At 42.3% G+C, this 20213-nt stretch overlaps 1 protein-coding gene and 1 long non-coding RNA gene across 3 annotated transcripts; both read right to left on the minus strand.

The window, feature by feature from the left end:
- Positions 1–571: 571 nt before the first annotated feature.
- On the minus strand, positions 572–1664 carry LOC115129067 (uncharacterized). Its single transcript, XR_010463722.1, has 3 exons — positions 1555–1664; positions 1272–1388; positions 572–1005 (listed from the first exon to the last, which is right to left on the minus strand). It is a non-coding gene; the product is annotated as an uncharacterized LOC115129067 (long non-coding RNA).
- Positions 1665–4082: 2418 nt separating this feature from the next.
- Positions 4083–19911, minus strand: LOC115128733 (lipid scramblase CLPTM1L-like). 2 transcript variants are annotated; one of them, XM_029658863.2, is made up of 16 exons: positions 19335–19911; positions 19121–19215; positions 18428–18617; positions 17867–18021; positions 16953–17149; positions 13637–13731; positions 13253–13337; positions 10792–10895; positions 7400–7465; positions 7241–7291; positions 7011–7093; positions 6640–6674; positions 6344–6399; positions 6184–6228; positions 5846–5961; positions 4083–4930 (listed from the first exon to the last, which is right to left on the minus strand). In XM_029658863.2, exons 1-16 carry the CDS (start codon positions 19515–19517, stop codon positions 4840–4842), a joined length of 1647 nt encoding a protein of 548 aa, XP_029514723.1. In that variant the 5' UTR covers positions 19518–19911; the 3' UTR covers positions 4083–4839. The 2 variants fall into 2 exon arrangements, with proteins under 2 accessions (XP_029514723.1, XP_029514722.1); XM_029658862.2 differs by having other exon boundaries at positions 7011–7291.
- Positions 19912–20213: the final 302 nt, after the last annotated feature.

The raw sequence follows: 20213 nt of genomic DNA on the forward strand, positions 1-20213 counted from the left end.
TCAACCATTGCTAGCAAAGTTTAGGCCTGCACGGTGTCTTTATTTACAATAATCATTCTGTGCCAACACACATCTAATTGTGAAAAGTGAACATATACCTGTGTATGGGGTCACCCTGATAGTAGGTTTTTATACAGTACCCAAGACCAGTCTTTGAGTAAATCTGAGCATGGGAAAAAGAGATACTGCCTAAATACTGTAATGCAGGTTTGATTGAATGGATCCCTTAACCCTTATAGTGAAAAGGATGTCCTGTTGTCTGCCTGTCATCCTATACACAGGTATGTGACATCAACCGACACCAGGCAGGGTAAAACTCCAATACCATCGTTTGTGGTTCAGTTCTTTGTTACAAGGCCATCATCACCACTACTTTAAAAACTGGTGGATGGAGACACGTCAAACTAATGATCGGGTGTGTTTTTATGATGAAATCTTGCATCTTATTTTTGCCAGAACATATTTGTACACATTTCAGTCTTGCCTTTTGACAACGATACTAGGCCTACTGCCTTTCTTCAGCATATAACTTGACAGCCATAGAGGTTAAACAAAAAATAAAAACACCAGCAGAGATTAACACATATTTATTTCAGTTGTTCATATTCATTCATTTCGAAAACTTGATTCAGAGACACAGTAACCAGCACAGATAGGAAAACGTTGTATTTCTTTCCTATCCAACATAGATCCTGAGGATGAGCAACAAGAACAAACAAAAAAAAACAGCAAATATGAACCCACATATGGATTTCAGTTGTTCATTCATTCATTTCAAAAACTTCACAGAGTTTCACAGAGACAAAATCAGGCCAGATAAGAGAAAAGACAAGCTGAGCAACATGAAGTTGAGTCCAGAGACTGATGAACCGTTGACGTTACAGAGGTCAGTCTGACAGCAGCTGACCTGGATCCCCCATAAGGCTCCTGGAATGGTGTTGATGGAGGCGGCTGTTCTACATGACAAGCTGTTGGTACAGGTCTTAGAAATGTACTGGATCCCCACTGGTGACAGACAGTGGAAGATAGATGAACTGGTTAAGATGAACTGGTTAAAGGGCTGGCAAATTGATTGATTGAGTCTATAACTGATAAGAGAAACAGTGAGGTATAATTTATTTTATATACTGACATGACAGAATTATTGACACTATTTATTTCAGTTTTCACTAACCTACATAGGCAAAGTGACTGGTACCCCTGTCCAAAACCCTACCTACAAAGAGATGTATTAATGTATCTATTGATTTACAGAGTATCTGTGCTCTTACAGATTTGGCCGACGGCGGTCATGCAGGTGTCTTTTGAGACATAGCAGTTCTCTATGTTCTGGTTGCATTGAGCATTGCTGTGTGTGTCATCACAGGCATAACACCGCAGTGCCTCCACTGAAACACCACAATGAAACATACAGGACACGTGTAAAACATCACTGAAATTCTTTAGATATTGACAGAACACACAATTCGAACCACACAGTGAAAGTCACGCACACAACACACATGATTTAGGTAATATACCATGATGATAGATAATTAATTCCAAAATACATACCTGCAACGTTCCCAAACAAAATGGGCATTAGTAACACAAGAATGGTCTTCATGACTGATAATGTGAGTTCTGACGATTTTATCCTGCTGTAATAACGTTGTCTCGTCCTGCTGGGGGTTTAAATAGCCAGGTGTGTTTGTGAAAGTCTACAGATTGTTACCAAGCAGAATCCACAACAATATTCAGAACCATTGTGTAGCATGAAAGATTTGTGATATCTTGTTTCATTTACTCCCTATAATTACTGTATACCACAGTTACCAACAAACAAAAAAATACTCAAACATTGGAGGCTGCTGAGGGGAGAACGGCTCATAATAATGTCTGGAACGGAGGTGAAACGGAACAGCACCAAACACATGGATGCCATTCCACTCTATCCACTACCCTGAGACCAGCCTCCTGTGTAAAGATTAGTGGATGTAGAGTGGCTTCAGTCAAACTGGATGTCACACCTTGGGTTTTAGGAGTCTGAAAATAACCAAATTAGCTCATTAAATTAGATAACCAAGTGGTTTCACTCATGGCTGTAAACATCCAGTTTGTGGGGGACTGATTTGGGGAGTTGGTAATTAGGTATGGGTGTGTTCTCTTGTGGCAGTGGGCTTTAGCTTTAGTTATGTTAATTAAGACTATACATTAGAGTGCATTAGGTTTGTGTGGGTGTTGTCTGTGATTGATGTCTGTTTAGATCATATGATGTTGGGTAGAACCTGACCCAGGAGTCATGACTTATATCAGATCTGTGATTAGGGACTGATTTCTATAGAATGGTATTTGTACTTACAATATTATTTTACATATTAACATATGTAACATATAATATTATTAGATTATATTTGTAATCTCATTGAAGATCTTTTGCCATGGTAGCCACAGAAGCCCAGCGGCGCTGTCAGGCCGTGGCCGCTGGGACCTTGGGTGTTGTGGGGGACCTTCCTCTGGGGTCGAGGCTCCCTTTCCTCTGTACCACCCCAGGGCTTCTGTGGCTACCATGGCCACTGCCTGGGGGGTGGTCTCTACTCGTTTCGCTACCAGCAGGTTGCGGGAGGACCACAGTGCATCCTTCAGACACGTGAGGGTGGGCCAGAGCTTGGTGAAGGCCTTTGGTGGAATAGGCCTTCGGCCCACCCCATACAGCACGAGCTGGGACGTTAGGTTCTCCCCTGCTGGCAGACACGGGGAGATCAGGGGGCCTGCTTCCTTCCACAGGTCCCTGGTGGCTCTGCACTCCCAGAGCAAGTGCCCCACCGACTCATCTTGGCCACAGCCTGGTCAGGGGCACGCGGGTGTCCTCGCCATGCCCCGGGAGTGCATAATGGCCCTGACTGGGAGGATCTCGTGGGCAACCATCCAAACCGCTGTGGGCTCGACAGTAGCAAGCCTGCACACTGGACACACTGGTTCCCGCTCCTGCACAGCTTTAATGATTTAAACCTTGCCCTCGTAAGTCAGCTATCGAAGTCCCCAAAAACCCTGTCTCTGTCGTAGTCCCCAGGATCCCATCCCAGTTGCCGCTTCCTCCTCCCTCCCGGTCAGACTTTACCCCCAGTACCCTTATGTCAGTCATTTTAACTGTCAGTGGTAGTCTGGTCAAGTCTGGGTCTGCCCACTTATCCTAATGGACATGAGTGGGTAAGTTAGATAGAAATTGGTGTAGGGGAGGTCATACTAGCTTCACATAGAATTGATTAATGATGTAACCTCAAAAGGTCAAATGAATATAAGGGTATGTGTACACACAAATACCAGTAAGTATTATGAACATTTGACATTCAAAATATTATTAGATAAGATTTTCAAGATCACAAAGGATCTCTTACACACAATTATATATACCTATGCTTCATCCATCAGTAATACTAGTTTTCTGTAGCTTGGTGGTAGTTGAACTAAATTCAAATCTTGGTAGTGTTTTCAGTAGCGGTGTAGCTAGCTACTGGAACCACACACAACTTTTTTTGTTGTTGCAAAAATAACATTTAAAATGTGTGAAGTAGGAAAGAATTTCCTTTATCTTCGTTATCAGAAGATAACACCTGACACCACGCGGGTGATTCCCCTCTAATCAGGTACTGATTTAGAGCTGGAACACCAGGCGGGTGATTCCCCTCTAATCAAGTACTGATTTAGAGCTGGAACACCAGGCGGGTGATTCCCCTCTAATCAGGTAGTGATTTAGAGCTGGAACACCAGGCGGGTGATTCCCCTCTAATCAGGTACTGATTTAGAGCTGGAACACCAGGCGGGTGATTCCCCTCTAATCAGGTGCTGATTTAGAGCTAGAACACCAGGCGGGTGATTCCCCTCTAATCAGGTACTGATTTAGAGCTGGAACACCAGGCGGGTGCAATTAATGATCATGTAGAACAGAAAAGCAGCAGGAAGTCGTAGGGTCAGAGTCAAACAACCCTGCAACATCTGATAGAACTTGATCAATAAACATTTTTAAAAAGACCAGACATCACATATCATATGAGTCTTAAATCATATTTTGACAAAAGTAAATATAATTTCCACCCAATTGGTCCTTGTAACACTGAAGTCAATTTATTAATTTACTCAAAACTCCACCAAAACAATCAAACATTATCAAATGCTTTAATAACAATTAACAAAATGTAACATCACAAAATGTCACATTCAAAGCACATCAAATATAATTTCCCATATTTGGCACCATCATCTCATGGTCTTCATGTTCTAATACAAGGTCAAGTACAAACCAATGCACATATCTTCTCCTGAATGATCAAACAGGATTCTGGACGTTTTGACCAAGAGAACAAAACATGGTGACATCATTCAGCGTCTCCTGATGATGATGACATGATATGAAACACCAGGTGTTCTTTTTTATAAGTTGGATGGGGGGGTGACGACAGGTGTAGGCAGGCAAGGGGTGTGTGGGACTGAGTTGGTCTCATTCCATAGACAAACACATTCACCAATCATGGTATACATAATGGGTTGGTCCATGCTCCTTCAACTGGAGGCAGCTGCGGTCATTTCAACCAGTGCTGTGCTAGGCATCGCATTGCTTAGGAAAGCCCACTCAAGTCTTCAATGGTCTGGGTAGGTATAAGGTGGGTGGGTGGTGACTGGCTGGGAGTGAGGGGCTTAGCAGGGCAGTAAGGATAGCTGAACCTTCCCTAGGCAAATCCACCTTCTGACAAATAACACCAATGTGTTTTATAGGCATTGTACCCAATCCCAACACAGCAACGTGTAGGTCCATATTCTACATATGGCTCTCAGGACCTGCATGTGTGTCTGTGATCAGTTTTAGTCTTTGTGGGCCTTTCCTTTGGGTTTCTCCTCCTCATTGTAAGACAGTCCGTATTCGTTCATTCTGGTCTTATCAACAGGATACAGCCTTACGATAGAAAAACAGTGGAAAAAAGTTGTAGTAAACAAATTGATGTGTTCAATGTGAGGATATTCTGTTGTAGCATTGGAGATATTGTTACTTACAAGTGACAGTCAATTTAGTGCAGTGTGTGTATAGGATCTTCATTTGACCAGTATTGTTGCAGATAAATAATCTTGCAGTAACAGAATTTGAATGTTTAGTCTACAATGTTGTTTGATCAGTGGTTAGTCTATCAGCTGTAAATATATATTAATATAACCTTGTGTTAGTTTGAGTTTTCAGTGAATTTATGTAAATCACAAAGCTCATCGACATTTTCCGCAGCGTAGGGAAATTCTCAGCAAATTCTCAAATTAAGATCCTACCCCTGTGTGCGTATCTGCCGTGTTCCTACCCCCGTGTGCGTATCTGCCGTGTTCCTACCCCCGTGTGCGTATCTGCCGTGTTCCTACCCCCGTGTTCGTATCTGCCGTGATCCTACCCCCATGTGCGTATCTGCCGTGATCCTACCCCCGTGTGCGTATCTGCCGTGATCCTACCCCCGTGTGCGTATCTGCCGTGATCCTACCCCCGTGTGCGTATCTGCCGTGATCCTACCCCCGTGTGCGTATCTGCCGTGATCCTACCCCCGTGTGCGTATCTGCCGTGATCCTACCCCCGTGTGCGTATCTGCCGTGTTCCTAACCCCGTGTGCGTATCTGCCGTGTTCGTATGTGCCGTGTTCCTACCCCCGTGTGCGTATCTGCCGTGATCCTAACCCCGTGTGCGTATCTGCCGTGTTCGTATGTGCCGTGTTCCTACCCCCGTGTGCGTATCTGCCGTGATCCTAACCCCGTGTGCGTATCTGCCGTGATCCTAACCCCGTGTGCGTATCTGCCGTGTTCCTACCCCCGTGTGCGTATCTGCCGTGTGGCTTACCATCTCTGGTACAAGTAGACGAGGAAGACCACATCATCCCTGAAGCAGGCTAACCGGTGGGAGGTGGGCATTGTGATGATGAAGGCAAATATGTCGTCGATAAAGGTGTTGAACGCCTGGGGATGGACAAATATAAACTACTATCATTAACGTCCTTCAGTTTCATCACTTTATGTAGTTTTTCTTTCTGATAGATTTATGGATGTTTCATTGTAACAATTACGACACATTCCAGTAGCCATACTCTTACTGTCCTTCAATGATAAAACCCTTTCTGAGACATCTAACAGTGTAAAACCTGGCAATCTCTCAAATGAGATCTTATATAATTCACTCACTTTATACATGAATGCTTTCCAGGGTAGATGTGCCACAGATTTGAACTGTTGAAACAAGAAAAGAATCGATATGGACACCAGCATCTGGCTTTTAGCGGCATGCTAAAGATAACATAGAACAGAAGACATGTGCACTAACGCACAGTATAATGTAACTGACCTTGTAGTTAACAAAGAGTTGAGGTAGCATGAAGAGGAATCCAAAAGCGTACACTCCTGTCAAAAAAAGAGACCATCAATGACAATATCAATGCTTCTAGTATTAATTATCATGTGATCATGGACGTGCACCGACAAAGCATTTCTTATTTGTCCAATGATTCTGCCTATTGACTGAACATACAATAAAACATTTGATCAAAAAAAAACAAAACAACAACACTTAAGGTAAATCTGGCTTTTAAAAGTGAATTAAAACAAATCATGCTGGCTTCAGGATAGTGTCAGAGAACATACCATTCACTAAACTGTTGATGATCCAGGAGAACCAACTGCCAAGCAGAAAGCAGGTGAGACATTATTACACATTCAAAACACATAGTAGACTGGGTCTGGGCAACATCTCCAGGCTCCAGGGCCACATTGAGATTTCTAAATGCCACCGATGGCCGCACAGATTTTTTGGGGAAGTTGATTTGTTAGTCAAACTCTATTTGCAGGCAATAAAAAGGGACGTTATTGCCAGAAGACAGAAGTCCATTGTAATTTCAAGTGTAGTCTGGGGTCTTTTTTAAATCCAAAATAATAATTTCTCGCTCCCAAAAAACTACTACAGTTGTCCATCACTGTAGTAGACCCTACTGTTATTTTCCAGAGTTATAGCCTACCTTTTGTATCTCAAAAACACTAAGGCATAAACCGCTCCTCCAATACACATTGGGTAGAGTAAATACGACAGGTACTTCATTGCCTGGGAAGAGAAGAACGTTGCAAGGAAAATCAAACGGTTGCTATTTATGACAACGCTACTGTATACAAATTGAGGACAAAAGGAACACGTCATTTTTGGTGCTTTTTGAAATGGACATAAAAAAAAGGTATATGTGTCAAGTCTCACAAGAGTATCATACTCTACAGTCCTCCTCTCTGATTCGTCAGACTTTCCAAACTGTGGGGAGACAAACACACACTGATATCAATGTAGAACAAACAGAGACCAAACGTAATCCTGAGGAAATTAACTCCGATAAACTGATATCTTTACAAACAAACTTACAATAAATGTGGGTTTTACACCTTTCCAGATAACCTGTATTTTAAAGGCTTTCTTCACCTTCCACACCTGTAGAGGGACAGATAAACCAGTCAGGCGTCGAGAGGACATAGTGCAATCAACTACAAGAACACAATCATCCACAAGGATCTAAAACATAGGGGATTAAGAGAAACCAGGACACAGGATGATGGAATTACCAAACCTACAAAAGAGGACCACACTGATAGTCACTGAATTGGGCAGCAAATTTGATCATCTTGTGTCCCAAGATGATCAACTCAATCTGACAAAAGTCAATGGGGTCAGACATTTTACTAACGTGAACAACAGTAACTGTGCAAATAGAGAACTTTAGGGAAACACTGTGTGTCCCAAATGGCACCCAGACATTTTACTAACGTGAACAACAGTAACTGTGCAAATAGTGAACTTTAGGGAAACACTGTGTGTCCCAAATGGCACCCTATTGCCAGACCCTGAGTTACGTCCCAATAATAACTCCTTTCTCCTGCGTCCCAATAATATCGTCATTCTCCCGCGTCCCAATAATAACTCCTTTCTCCCGCGTCCCAATAATAACTCCATTCTCCTGTGTCCCAATAATAACTCCTTTCTCCTGCGTCCAAATAATAACTCCTTTCTCCTGCGTCCCAATAATAACTCCTTTCTCCTGCGTCCCAATAATATCGTCATTCTCCCGCGTCCCAATAATATCGTCATTCTCCCGCGTCCCAATAATAACTCCATTCTCCTGCGTCCCAATAATATCGTCATTCTCCCGCGTCCCAATAATAACTCCTTTCTCCTGCGTCCCAATAACAACTCCTTTCTCCCGCGTCCCAATAATAACTCCTTTCTCCTGCGTCCCAATAATAACTCCTTTCTCACACGTCCCAATAATAACTCCTTTCTCCCGCGTCCCAATAATATTGTCATTCTCCCGCGTCCCAATAATAACTCCATTCTCCTGCGTCCCAATAATATCGTCATTCTCCCGCGTCCCAATAATAACTCCTTTCTCCTGCGTCCCAATAACAACTCCTTTCTCCCGCGTCCCAATAATAACTCCTTTCTCCTGCGTCCCAATAATAACTCCTTTCTCACACGTCCCAATAATAACTCCTTTCTCACACATCCCAATAATAACTCCTTTCTCCTGCGTCCCAATAATAACTCCTTTCTCCTGCGTCCCAATAATAACTCCTTTCTCACACGTCCCAATAATAACTCCTTTCTCCTGCGTCCCAATAATAACTCCTTTCTCCTGCGTCCCAATAATAACTCCTTTCTCCTGCGTCCCAATAATAACTCCTTTCTCCTGCGTCCCAATAATAACTCCTTTCTCCTGCGTCCCAATAATAACTCCTTTCTCCTGCGTCCCAATAATAACTCCTTTCTCCTGCGTCCCAATAATAACTCCTTTCTCCTGTCCCAATAATAACTCCTTTCTCCTGCGTCCCAATAATAACTCCTTTCTCCCGCGTCCCAATAATAACTCCTTTCTCCCGCGTCCCAATAATAACTCGTCTCCTGCGTCCCAATAATAACTCCTTTCTCCTGCGTCCCAATAATAACTCCTGTCTCCTGCGTCCCAATAATATCGTCATTCTCCCGCGTCCCAATAATAACTCCTGTCTCCTGCGTCCCAATAATATCGTCATTCTCCTGCGTCCCAATAATAACTCCTTTCTCCTGCGTCCCAATAATAACTCCTTTCTCCTGCGTCCCAATAATAACTCCTTTCTCCCGCGTAATATCGTCATTAATATCGTCATTCTCCCGCGTCCCAATAATATCGTCATTCTCCCGCGTCCCAATAATAACTCCTGTCTCCTGCGTCCCAATAATAACTCCTTTCTCCCGCGTCCCAATAATATCGTCATTCTCCCGCGTCCCAATAATAACTCCTGTCTCCTGCGTCCCAATAATAACTCCTTTCTCCTGCGTCCCAATAATATCGTCATTCTCCTGCGTCCCAATAATAACTCCTTTCTCCTGCGTCCCAATAATATCGTCATTCTCCCGCGTCCCAATAATAACTCCTTTCTCCTGCGTCCCAATAATAACTCCTTTCTCCCGCGTAATATCGTCATTAATATCGTCATTCTCCCGCGTCCCAATAATATCGCCATTCTCCCGCGTCCCAATAATATCACCATTCTCCCGCGTCCCAATAATATCGGCATTCTCCTGAAGTGTGCACTCATTTACTACTTCCCACAAATCTATATACCAATCATTTCATTTCAAATGTGAATTATTAAACAAGTGCAAACTTTGTGAGGAAGGACAGTTAAATAGGGAAGGAGATGCGTTCTGTCTCCTAGAGATGAACGTACTTTGGTGCAAAAAGTGCAAATCAATCCCAGAACAACAAAGGACCTTGTGAAGATGCTGGAGGAAACATGTATAAAAGTATCTACATCCACAGTAAAACGAGTCCTATATCGACAGAACCTGAAAGGCCGCTCAGTAAGGAAGAAGCCACTGCTCCAAAACCGCCATAAAAAAAAGACAGATTACGGTTTGCAACTGCACATGGGGACAAAGATTGTACTTTTTGGAGAAATGTCTTCTGGTCTGATGAAACAAAAATAGAACTGTTTGGCCATAATGACCATCGTTATGTTTGGAGGAAAAAGGGGGAGGCTTGCAAGCCAAAGAACACCATCCCAACCGTGAAGCACAGGGGTGGCAGCATCATTTTGTGGGGGTGCTTTGCTGCACGAGGGAATGGTGCACTTCATAAAATAGATGGCATCATGAGTCAGAAAAATTATGTGGATATATTGAAGCAACATCTCAAGACATCAGTCAGGAAGGCAAAATGGCTTAAGGACAACAAAGTCAAGGTATTGGAGTGGCCATCACAAAGCCCTGACCTCAACCATATCAAACATTTGTGGGCAGAACTGAAAAAGCGTGTGCGAGCAAGGACGCCTACAAACCAGACTCAGTTACACCAGCTCTGTCAGGAGGAATGGGCCACAATTCACCCAACTTATTGTGGGAAGCTTGTGGAAGGCTACCCGAAACATTTGACCGAAGTTAAACAATTTAAAAGGCAATGCTACCAAATACTAATTGATTGTATGTAAACTTCTGATCCACTGGGAATGTGATGAAAGAAATAAAAGCAGAAATAAATCACTCTCTACTATTATTCTGACATTTCACATTCTTAAAAAAAAAGTGGGGATCCTAACTGACATAAGACAGGGAATTTTTACTAGGATTAAATGTCAGGAATTGTGTAAAACTGAGTTGAAATGTATTTGGATAAGGTATATGTAAACTTATGACTTAAACTGTAAATAGCCCTAGTCAGAAGTAGTGCACTACATAGGGAGCCATTTGGGATAAAACCACTAAATGCTTGTGAGGAGACGTACCTCGATCATGGAGCCTACTCCAGCAGGAATGAGGACCAGCAGGCTGGTCTGCTCATCAAACAGGTACATGAAAATCACAATGGTGCTGAAACACCTCCACAGTACTGGAAAGGACCACAAGATAAACACAAGGGGAATAGTCAAAAACTGCAAATACACTGAGCAGACAAAACATTAGACTGACCAGGTGCAAGTTATGATCCGTCATTGATGTCACTTGCTAAATGCACTTCAATCAGTGTAGAGGGAGGAGAGGAGACCGATTATGATTTTTCAACGTCGATACCGATTATTGGAGGACCAAAAAAGGCCGATACCCATTAAATCGGTCGATTTTTATATATATATTTGTAATAATGACAATTACAACAATACTGAATGAACACTTATTTTAACTTAATATAATACATCAATAAAAATCTATTTAGTCTCAAATAAATAATGAAACATGTTCAATTTGGTTTAAATAATGTAAAAACACAGTGTTGTAAAAGTGCAATATGTGCCAGAAAAAAAAGCTAACGTTTAAAGTTCCTTGCTCAGAACATGAGAACATATGAAAGCTGGTGGTTCCAGCTTTCATCATCTTCAATATTCATAGTCTTCAATAATGAATCTTCAATATTCCCAGTTATTAAGAGGTTTTAGGTTGTAATTATTATAGGACTATTTCTCTCTATACCATTTGTATTTCATATACCTTTGACTATTGGATGTTCTTATATGCACTATAGTATTGCCAACCTAATCTCGGGAGTTGATAGGCTTGAAGTCATAAACAGAGCTGTGCTTCAAGCATTGCGAAGAGCTGCTGGCAAACGTAGAAAAGTGCTGTTTGAATGAATGCTTACGAGCCTCCTGCTGCCTACCATCGCTTAGTCAGACTGCTCTATCAAATATCAAATCATAGACTTAATTATAATAAACACACAGAAATACGAGCCGTAGCTCATTAATATGGCCAAATCCGGAAACTATCATTTAAAAAAACAAGACGTTTTTTCTTTCAGTGAAATACGGAACCGTTCTGTATTTTATCGAACGGGTGGCATCCATAAGTCTAAATATTGCTGTTACATTGCACAACCTTCAATGTTATGTACATAATTATGTAAAATTCTGGCAAATTAATTACGGTCTTTGTTAGGAAGAAATGGTCTTCACACAGTTCGCAACGAGCCAGGCGGCCCAAACTGTTGAATATACCCTGACTCTGCTTGCAAAGAACGCAAGAGAAGTGACACAATTTCCCTAGTTAATATTGCCTGCTAACATGAATTTCTTTTAACTAATTATGCAGGTTTAAAAATATATACCTGTGTGTTGATTTTAAGAAAGGCATTGATGTTTATGGTTAGGTACATTGATGCAACGACAGTGCTTTTTTCCCACAAATGCGCTTGTTAAATCATCACCCGTTTGGTTAAGTAGGCTGTGATTCGATGATAAATTAACAGGCACTGCATTGATTATTTGCAACGCAGGACAAGCTAGTTAAACTAGTAATATCATCACTCATGTGTAGTTAACTAGTGATTATGTTAAGATTGATAGTTTTTTTTTTACAAGATAAGTTTAATGCTAGCTAGCAAGCAATTTACCTTGGCTCCTTGCTGCACTCACGTAACAGGTGGTCAGCCTGCCACACAGCCTCCGCATGGAGTGCAATGAAATCAGCATCCAAAAATGCAGATTATAGATTACATTTACCTATAATTTAGCCCAAACAACTACCTCTTTCCCTACTGTATTTATTTTATTTATTTTGCTCCTTTGCATTTACATTTAAGTCATTTAGCAGACGCTCTTATCCAGAGCGACTTACAAATTGGTGCATTCACCTTATGACATCCAGTGGAACAGTAGTGCATCTAAATCTTTTAAGGGGGGGGGGGGGGGGGTGAGAGGGATTACTTTATCCTATCCTAGGTATTCCTTAAAGAGGTGGGGTTTCAGGTGTCTCCGGAAGGTGGTGATTGACTCCGCTGTCCTGGCGTCGTAAGGGAGTTTGTTCCACCATTGGGGGGCCAGAGCAGCGAACAGTTTTGACTGGGCTGAGCGGGAACTGTACTTCCTCAGTGGTAGGGAGGCGAGCAGGCCAGAGGTGGATGAACGCAGTGCCCTTGTTTGGGTGTAGGGCCTGATCAGAGCCCTAGATTGTTATGAAAACTTGAAATCGGCCCTAATTAATCGGCCATGCCAATTAATCGATCGACCTCTAGAGACAGGTTAAAGAAGGATTATTAATCCTTGAGACATGGATTGTGTATGTGTGCCATTCAGTGTGAATGTGCAAGACAAATGATTTAAGTGCCTTTGAACGGAGTATTGTAGTAAGTGCCAGGAACAGCAGTTTGTATTAATTTCAAAAGTTTTAAATTCAAAATCCATGTCCTGAATTACTTTAATTGGAATAGACCCCAACCCTGCCTAACAGCATCTTCGTAAGAAGTCCACCCACCTGCTTTGCTGGACATTCCCACCATGCTTTTCTTCTGCTTCCAGAAGCTGATGTCATGTTTGAAGGCCAGGAAATCAAACAGGAGCTGGAAATGAAACATGCTTTTAAGTTGCAATGTGACGAAGGAATAATTTAGTGAATCTCAGTCATGCATGTGTGTGGCAAGTAGATCTAGCGGTTAAGACCATTGGGCCAGTAACAGCCTCAAAGTTAGCTGGTTCGAATCCTCGAGCCGACTAGGTGAAAAAAAAATCTGTCTATGTGCACTCCTGTAAGTCGCTCTGGATAAGAGCGACTGCTAAGTTAGTAAACATTTTAAAATATAAACATTAAAAGATGATCATCACTTCATTTATATGGAACAGTAAGACTTCACATTCTTACATGAAAGGCAGCCACGAAGAAGGTGAGGGCTAAGAAGTACAGGTTGGTTTCCACGAAAATGCCCTTGATTTCATCAGCATCTTTCTCAGTGAAGCCTGAAATCACAACAAACCAAATTATTAAAAAGGCTCCCACCAGAGTGCACAGCTGACCCCATTTTGACGTAATTCCTTGCCGTTGAGTGGAAATGCTTGTTTTAGGTTCCATCTCTGAAGAATGACGCAAGCTTCTTATACAGTTGAAGTCAGAAGTTTACATACACCTCAGGTTTGTAGGTCTCCTTGCTCGCACACGCTTTTTCAGTTCTGCCCACACATTTTCTATAGGATTGAGGTAAGGCCTATGTGATGGCCACTCCAATACCTTGACTTTGTTGTCCTTAATTTCTTTGGGATAGGGGGCAGTATTTTCACGTCCAGATGAAAAGCGTGTCCAAAGTAAACTGCCTGCTACTCAGGCCCAGAAGCTAAGATATGCATATTATTAGTAGATTTGGATAGAAAACACTCTGAAGTTTCTAAAACTGGTTGAATCATGTCTGTGAGTATAACAGAACTTATTTGGCAGGTGAAACCCCGAGGAGGATTAAGGATTAAGATTTTTTTTGTTTGTTTTTGAGGTCACTCTCTTTTCAATGAGTTTTCATTGGGAATCCAGATTTCTAAGGGACCTTCTTCCTATCGCTTCTACTGGATGTCAACACTATTTAGAAATTGGTTGAGGTTTTTCCTTTGAGAAATGAAGAAGCAGCACTGTTCAGAATGAGGCTTGAGGGAAGTGTACTCTTTGTTAGAGGCGCGTGACCTGAAAGCTAGCTACACTTTGTTTTCCTCCGGTATTGAACACAGATCATCCCGTCTTATATTAATTACATAAAAAAATACCTAAAGTTGTATTACAAAAGTAGTTTGAAATGTTTGGACAAAGCTTACAGGTAACATGAGATATTTTAATGTCACGTTGCGCAAGTTGAAACCGGTGTTTTTCTGGATCAAACCCGCCAAATAAATGGACATTTTGGATATATATCGACGGAATTAATCGAACAAAAGGACCATTTGTGATGTTTATGGGACATATTGGAGTGCCAACAGAAGAAGCTCGTCAAAGCATGAATTATATCTTTATTTCTGCGTTTTGTGTCGCGCCTGGAGGGTTGAAATAGGATTGTTTGTTTACTTTAGTGCTGTCCTCAGATAATAGCATCGTTTACTTTCGCCGTAAAGCCTTCTTGAAATTTGACATGTTGGCTGGATTAACAACAAGTGTAGCTTTAATTTGGTGTATTGCATGTGTGATTTCATGAAAGTTGAATTTTTATAGTAATTTATTTGAATTTGGCGCTCTGCATTTTCACTGGATCTTGGCCGGTGGGACGCTATATATCCCAGAGAGGTTAAGCCATTTTGTCACAATTTTGGAAGTATGTTTGGGGTCATTGTCCATTTGGAAGACCTATTCGTGACCAAGCTTTAACTTCCTGACTGATGTCTTGAGATGTTGCTTCAATATATCCATATAATTTAGCAGACTTCAGCTGCTGTACAGCAAATCCAAGTCAGCCCGTGCTCATGGTTCTCAGTTAAATGATAGGCTACGCTACAATGACTTTGCTCATGATGCACGTGGTAAATGACACGTCACAACACCCTGAGCGCATCGGTCACGAAACACCAATACAATTGCACAACAAAATAAATGTTCTTTCGTGGGTGACTGTTCATTATAGGATAGACACTTGTGGTTTAGCTGCACTAATCAAAGCAGTGAAGCGAAGCAAGACTTTAGGGGCGACGGGGGGGGGGGGCAGGGTCCCAAAATGCAATCATAACACACAATTATACCATTTATAAAAATGGTCATGTTCTATAAAGACTAGCTCAACAATTTGTGAAAAATGACAAATTCTACATTTTATTATGTTAATTTTCTGGTAAAAAGGGTAGGTGCAAAAATGGTGGCCAAGTCTAGACTATGGTAGCCAAGTGTAGACTATGGTGGCCAAGTGTAGACTATGGTGGCCAAGTGTAGACTATGGTGGCCAAGTGTAGACTATGGTGGCCAAGTGTAGACTACGGTGGCCAAGTCTAGACTACGGTGGCCAAGTCTAGACTACGGTGGCCAAGTCTAGACTACGGTGGCCAAGTGTAGACTACGGTGGCCAAGTCTAGACTACGGTGGCCAAGTGTAGACTACGGTGGCCAAGTGTAGACTACGGTGGCCAAGTGTAGACTACGGTGGCCAAGTGTAGACTACGGTGGTCAAGTGTAGACTACGGTGGCCAAGTGTAGACTACGGTGGCCAAGTGTAGACTACGGTGGCCAAGTGTAGACTATGGTGGCCAAGTGTAGACTATGGTGGACTATGGTGGCCAAGTGTAGACTATGGTGGCCAAGTGTAGACTATGGTGGCCAAGTCTAGACTATGGTGGCCAAGTCTAGACTATGGTGGCCAAGTCTAGACTATGGTGGCCAAGTCTAGACTATGGTGGCCAAGTCTAGACTATGGTGGCCAAGTGTAGACTATGGTGGCCAAGTCTAGACTATGGTGGCCAAGTCTAGACTATGGTGGCCAAGTCTAGGCTATGGTGGCCAAATGTAGACTATGGTGGCCAACTTTGCAGGTGTTTCTGATGAATAAACAATGCCATGCTGGTGGATAGTAACGTTCAAATAAAACCCAGCGCTGAAAAGAAACAGACAAAAGTATTAGCACATCCTAAACACACCGCATTGCCACAGAAAAAAATAAAAATCCCCACTTTGGATTTCCCACTTCCAAGCCCAAATATATCAAACTTCGACTTAAACTATGACTTATTTACTTCAAATTGTTGTGCAACATCATGGGTAAGCTCTGGTCATTGTCTTTCAGTTGAAACATTTTTATTCCCTCCCTTTATCAAACATCAGTTTGCATGTTCAAACAGACAAAACAAAGGATTTTTAGGTTATTGAACCTCTTCCCCTCAGACTTCATTAATGACAGAACAGTAGCAACTATAGGACAGAAGTCACTCTCGTGATGCGGTCGTTCAGTTTGTGATCCTCTGGCGGTAGGTAGTATGACTCATGCAGATTAGTGTCAATTCCGTACACTAGTATCAACTAGCATAATGGGTGTTGTTTCCCGGACAGATTACGCCTAGTCACGACTAAAAAGCAATCTCAATGAAGAATCTACATGGAAAATAATGTTTTGTCCAGGGCCAAGGCCAAGGCTTGATCTGTGTCCGGTAAACCGTCCCAATGAGTTTGGTCATAGTACTAGCCATAGAGATATTGAATTATAATGCTATTTCTATAGCACTACTCACCGAATTGTTGAAGAGAGTAGACGGCATCTTGCATGTGAATCCAGAAGCGGAGTTTCCCGAGGGAGATAGTGTCATAGGAGATAGTGAGAGGGAGTTCCGTGCTGGTGCTGTTGATCTCCATCAAGTCCTTCACTCTGTTGCTCAGCTCATCCACAAACAGCAGTGGAAGGTACACCCTCTTCTTTCCATTTTGAAATCTGGAACACAGTAAAACAATTGCTACTGTTATGTCATTAATGAAGTCTGAGTGGAAGAGGCTCTGACAGCTGTCAGTTCTCTATTTGTTTATGCTTTCCCGGTCCCATGTGGAAATCTCCAGGACATTCTTTCCCATCCCCATTTCGTGATTATGTATAAGAGGTGGAACCTAAACAAGCATTTCCGCTCGAAGGCAAGGAATTACGTCAAAATGGGGTCGGCTCTGCACTCTTGTGGGAGCCTTTTAATGAGTTGATTTGTTGTGATTTCAGGCTTCACTGAGAAAGATGCTGATGAAATCAAGGGCATTAGTGTGGAAACCAACCTGTACTTCTTAGCCCTCACCTTCTTCGTGGCTGCCTTTCATGTAAGAATGTGAAGTCTTACTGTTCCATATAAATGAAGTGATGATCATCTTTAAATAAAGGCTCTGGAACTTTAATTTAGAATCGTTGCATTGTAATACAAAGCATGAGTTGGCACACCCCCAAAAAGTTGGTAGAGGTGCTGACTAACGGCGAGTAAACTGTAGGCTATGAAAATAAATGAAGAGTCACACTCTACATACAAGCTCCCAGTAATTGATTGGGTGAATCACCAATGTTTCAGCATCACCGTGACTTATTCACCCCGAAGAAGGTGTTGTGTATTGTATCATTAGTTCCAGCTGTCCATTTATGAGTGTATGATGAATTGTATCATAAGTGCGTTCTTACACTCGCAGGTAGCGGTGCACGTCGCTGGGCAGGAAGTCCCTGTCGAAGATAAAGTCCTCTGACACCACATTGAGGGTGAGACGGGAGCGCCAGTGAGACACGGGCCGATCCACTGCAGGGTCACCTCCTTTGGGCTTCCGTTTCAGCTGCTCCGCCTGCCCTGGGCACAATGACCACAGCAGATCGGAGAGAAAAAGACCAGGGAAAAACTGAACATCACAATCAGCATGACAGTTTTAAAGATGTACTCCACAGAAAATGCATTCCAATGCGAAAGGTATTCAAATGTACCAGACTGATTAAAAAAAAGATGCTATAAAGGGACAATTCAGAACAGTTGATTCCAAGGCAAGACACTGTCCGCGCATACAGACATACCCTAATAATAAAGAGACATATGAATGCCTTGCTTTGGATCTTGTAAATGTTGGTTACATCCCAAATATCACTTTACTCCCTTTATAGTGCACTACTTTTCACCAGAGCCCATAGTAGTGAACTAAAAAGGGAATATGGTGCTATTTAGAACGCAGCCATTGTGCGGTGTAATCGTAGTCTGACCTGTGTTGCTTCCTCCCCTGAGATCAGGCTGACCTCTGGTGGTTTGGGTATCATGTAGGTGGTGAGCTGGGACACCAGATGCACCTGTCTGGGGTCCTGCCACGGGGACATACCTGCCTGGTGAAGAAACACCATGGCATACAGCGTCCCATTCTTACAGGTCTTCTTTGGGAGAGACACATTCACTATCCTTTAGGAAAAGGGATACATAGGTGAATATGAACTGGTTGGTTCAAGCCCTGCATGCTGATTAGCTGACAGTCGTGGTATATCACGGATATGACAAAACAGTTATTTTTACTGCTCTAATTACGTTGATAACCAGTTCATAATAGCAATAAGGCACCTCTGGGGTTTGCGGTATATGGGAAATATACCAAGGCAAAGGGCTCTATCCAGGCACTAAGTTGTGTCGTGTGCCTTATTGCGTAGATATAGCAGGGAGAGGTCAATCTTTGCAGGTTGAAATAGTCTCTATATGCGGTTTGTTCAATGTTAATCAGTTGCTATGAATGTGGTCAGATATCTGCACTCGTTTTGGTTCCAGATGACTTACTAATATGGAGTCCTAGTCATCCTGCAAATACCCAGGACTGTGTCTACCACAAAGTTTCCATAGGTCATCATTGTGCTTATTACAACTGACTGACTGATAGATACCACCATATCCTGTCACCGTAAGAAATGTTGCACCTTTCAAACTTGGTCTCAACATCAAAGTCCTCCTCCTCGTGAATGAGGGTGTGTCCCCCATCAGCATTGGGTCTCAAGGCTGTGTAGATACTCAGCTGGGATTGGGGAATAAAGAACACAGCAGATGTTCACTAATCAGTTTCCACACCCAAAACAACTGTCTGACTGGCAAGTTTTCATTCCATCTAGCTAGCTTGCAATGATGCATACAAACCTGCAATCTTGGTTTTCCTGCCAAATATGGGTTGATGCAGTTTTCGAATTTGGGGTTCTCACAAGGTTTGGTGTAAACGATGCCATACATCACCCAGCAAGTGTGCAAAACATACACAACGAACACCCCGACTATCAGCGTCGTGAAAGAGGTTTTCTGAAACATGCTCCGGACTCCCATCATTCAAATACGAAATGTAATGGCAGATACCGTAGCGACTCTATCCTCTTCTGAAACCGAGCCAAGGACAGATGCGAAACTCAGAGAGAATTTAGCTGAGGCAGATTAACATCGGTTGATGAATTGCTCATACTGCAACGTTAGTGTAGTTTATGGACTGGTCATTAAGGTCACAGGTGTCGGCTGGTGCTAGGCTAACCATGGCTAGATATCGTTGGCCACACTGTAAGTCTCATGTCTTTTACCAATCAAATGTAATGGCTATTGGTTCATATTTTGTGCATTATAAAATCCCCGAATTCTGCTCGTCACTTTGCATCTCGAAATTGCAATATCACGGCTATTTTAAAGAAGCATGGATGTGTCAGCTAGCTACTTCCGTGATTTATTTCCTGGTTACGATAGTCAGGAAAGTATCAAACTGCGGCTGCGCAAATCCAACAATCTGCATACCACCTGAATATATCTTGGCCACTAGATGTCATCCATGCTCCATGCAGTGGACTCTTGATTATAATGTCGGTTTTTCCAAGTCACCTTTACACTGTCAGTGCCAGGTCTACGTCAACAATAGAAGCATTATTATTTGTAATTTTCCCCCGTAGATTTGTACATGTATTGTAGAAACGAATTAAAATATGTTGAATGTCTTGGTTTTGAAAAACAATTAACACAAACCTCTGCACTTGAATAAATACA

Source organism: Oncorhynchus nerka, linkage group LG4, assembly GCF_034236695.1.
Source record: "Oncorhynchus nerka isolate Pitt River linkage group LG4, Oner_Uvic_2.0, whole genome shotgun sequence".
In the NCBI taxonomy this organism is placed as follows: domain Eukaryota; kingdom Metazoa; phylum Chordata; class Actinopteri; order Salmoniformes; family Salmonidae; genus Oncorhynchus; species Oncorhynchus nerka.

Coding starts and splice junctions, on each gene's coding strand:
- LOC115128733 (XM_029658862.2), bottom strand. CDS start 19,517: ATGATGGGAGTCCGGAGCATGTTTCAGAAAACCTCTTTCACGACGCTG. Junction 7,466..10,791: donor GAGTAGGCTCCATGATCGAG/GTACGTCTCCTC, acceptor GTCCCTCTACAG/GTGTGGAAGGTGAAGAAAGC. Junction 6,229..6,343: donor AACTCTTTGTTAACTACAAG/GTCAGTTACATT, acceptor TTGTTTCAACAG/TTCAAATCTGTGGCACATCT.